Source organism: Aplysia californica, unplaced genomic scaffold (genome assembly GCF_000002075.1).
Source record: "Aplysia californica isolate F4 #8 unplaced genomic scaffold, AplCal3.0 scaffold00562, whole genome shotgun sequence".
Classification (NCBI taxonomy): domain Eukaryota; kingdom Metazoa; phylum Mollusca; class Gastropoda; order Aplysiida; family Aplysiidae; genus Aplysia; species Aplysia californica.
Window position 1 is genome coordinate 232,085 of NW_004797832.1, and position 1,634 is coordinate 233,718.

Genomic DNA, 1,634 nt, shown 5'->3' on the forward strand with positions numbered 1-1,634 from the left:
TGTGTGTGTGTGTATTTGTGCGTACGTGTGTGTGTGCATGTGTGTGCATGTGTGTGCATGTGTGTGTGTGTGTGTGTACTCAACTAGAGCATCCTGTGTGTCTGTTTTTCTTTCTCAGACACAGACGAATGCTCAATAGAGAACGGAGGATGCGAACAGGAGTGCTTCAACAACGAGGGCAGTTACCTTTGCTCCTGTGTTCCCGGGTATATTCCAGACGGCTCAAACTGCACGGGTGAGTTTTTCTTTTTTGTCTTACTCACATCCACACACTCAAGCACACACAGTTTTACATACACCTCAAATGTACTCACATACAGACATGCACACACACTAACACACACGTGCAGGCGCACACACACACACACACACACACACACACACACACACACACACATCCCGGGCAGAAGGACCCTTGAACAAAAATTTTACTAGGGTGACAAAAGCATTAAATAGCAAAAATACATCCTTTTTACTATGGGCTACACGACTACGACAGCAAATGATCTAGACTGCTTCTTTTTTGTCATTATTTTTTTTTGCTGCGTTTTGGTTTCCAGGTCTTCAGGTTTAAAAAATATGCTATTGATTACTATTACCATTTTTATAGTAAAAATAAATAATTATTATGCCATCATTGCAAACTCACCAGGTGAGGCGGCCGCCCGGCTGGCCATAGCAGCGGTAAAGGTCGGAGAGAGGCCACTCCTGGAGCGAGGAGAGCTGTTGGGCGTAGACCGGGGAGAGGTAGGGTGGTTCTGGGGACAGGAGGGGCACTGCTTTGTTGTTAATGTTGTTGCAGCTGTAGTTGTTGATTGTGTGGTGGTTGTTGGTGTTGGTGTTACTATTGATAGTTTTGACGCTGATGTTCCTTGTGGTTTTTTAGTGTAAATATTGAGGTTGGTAGTGATGCGGTTATGGTTGGTGTTGCTGTTTGTGGTTTTAGTTGTTGATGATGTGGCCATTGGTGATTTCCCGGCTGAGGTGCTTATTGGTGTAAAGTTGTGGAGGATGTTGGTGTTGATGTTCTTATTGGTATTGTTGTTGGTGGTGGCGGTGCTGATGGTTTTTTTTTACCCTGCCCAATTCTATCATCTGGCGCTTGGTCTGGGGATGTCACAGGCTCTGTTTTTGTTTTTGTAAGTGTTTTACGGCGCTCGCAACTGCATAAGGTCATATGAGCGCGCGGGACACATTGCACTTTTTCAGTTGGTAGGAAATTTTGAATTTTGCCCGGGTGGCGGCCGAAGCCTACTCTTATTGATTTTAGACCACCAAGTTGCGCACGTTAAAGATCCGTTGGTGGTCTAAAATCGATATGAGTAGGCTTCGGCCTCCGAGATTTTTCGCCCTTGTCCGAGAAGGCTAGGTGTAGATCTTTTCCTACCAGAAGATCAGGGGTGTGGCTGAAAGACAGCAGTAAGAAGAAGCCAAGGGGTAGCAGTAGAAAGGCTGTGGAAAGAATCAGGAGCCCAGAGGAGGGGGGCAAAGGAGATGAGGGAGTGGGGGAAGAAAGAGGAGACGAAAGAAGACGACAGAACATTGTTAGAGATCAGGAAAGGAGGTGAAAGGAGACACATTTAGAGAAGAAAATTTTTCGGTCACTACCCGGATACGAACCCGGGACCTTTGAA

General features: G+C 45.9%; 1 protein-coding gene across 2 annotated transcripts in view; it reads right to left on the reverse strand.

The window, feature by feature from the left end:
* The window catches only part of LOC101855974 (dystrobrevin beta), a gene marked incomplete at its 5' end in the record, with an annotated part of 83,144 nt that overhangs the window by 57,943 nt on the left and 23,567 nt on the right, over positions 1–1,634 (reverse strand). The window contains 1 exon segment of one of the 2 annotated variants that reach the window (XM_013087235.2): positions 650–758. In XM_013087235.2, coding sequence (XP_012942689.1) covers positions 650–758 — 109 coding nt within the window. 2 annotated transcript variants of the gene reach the window in all.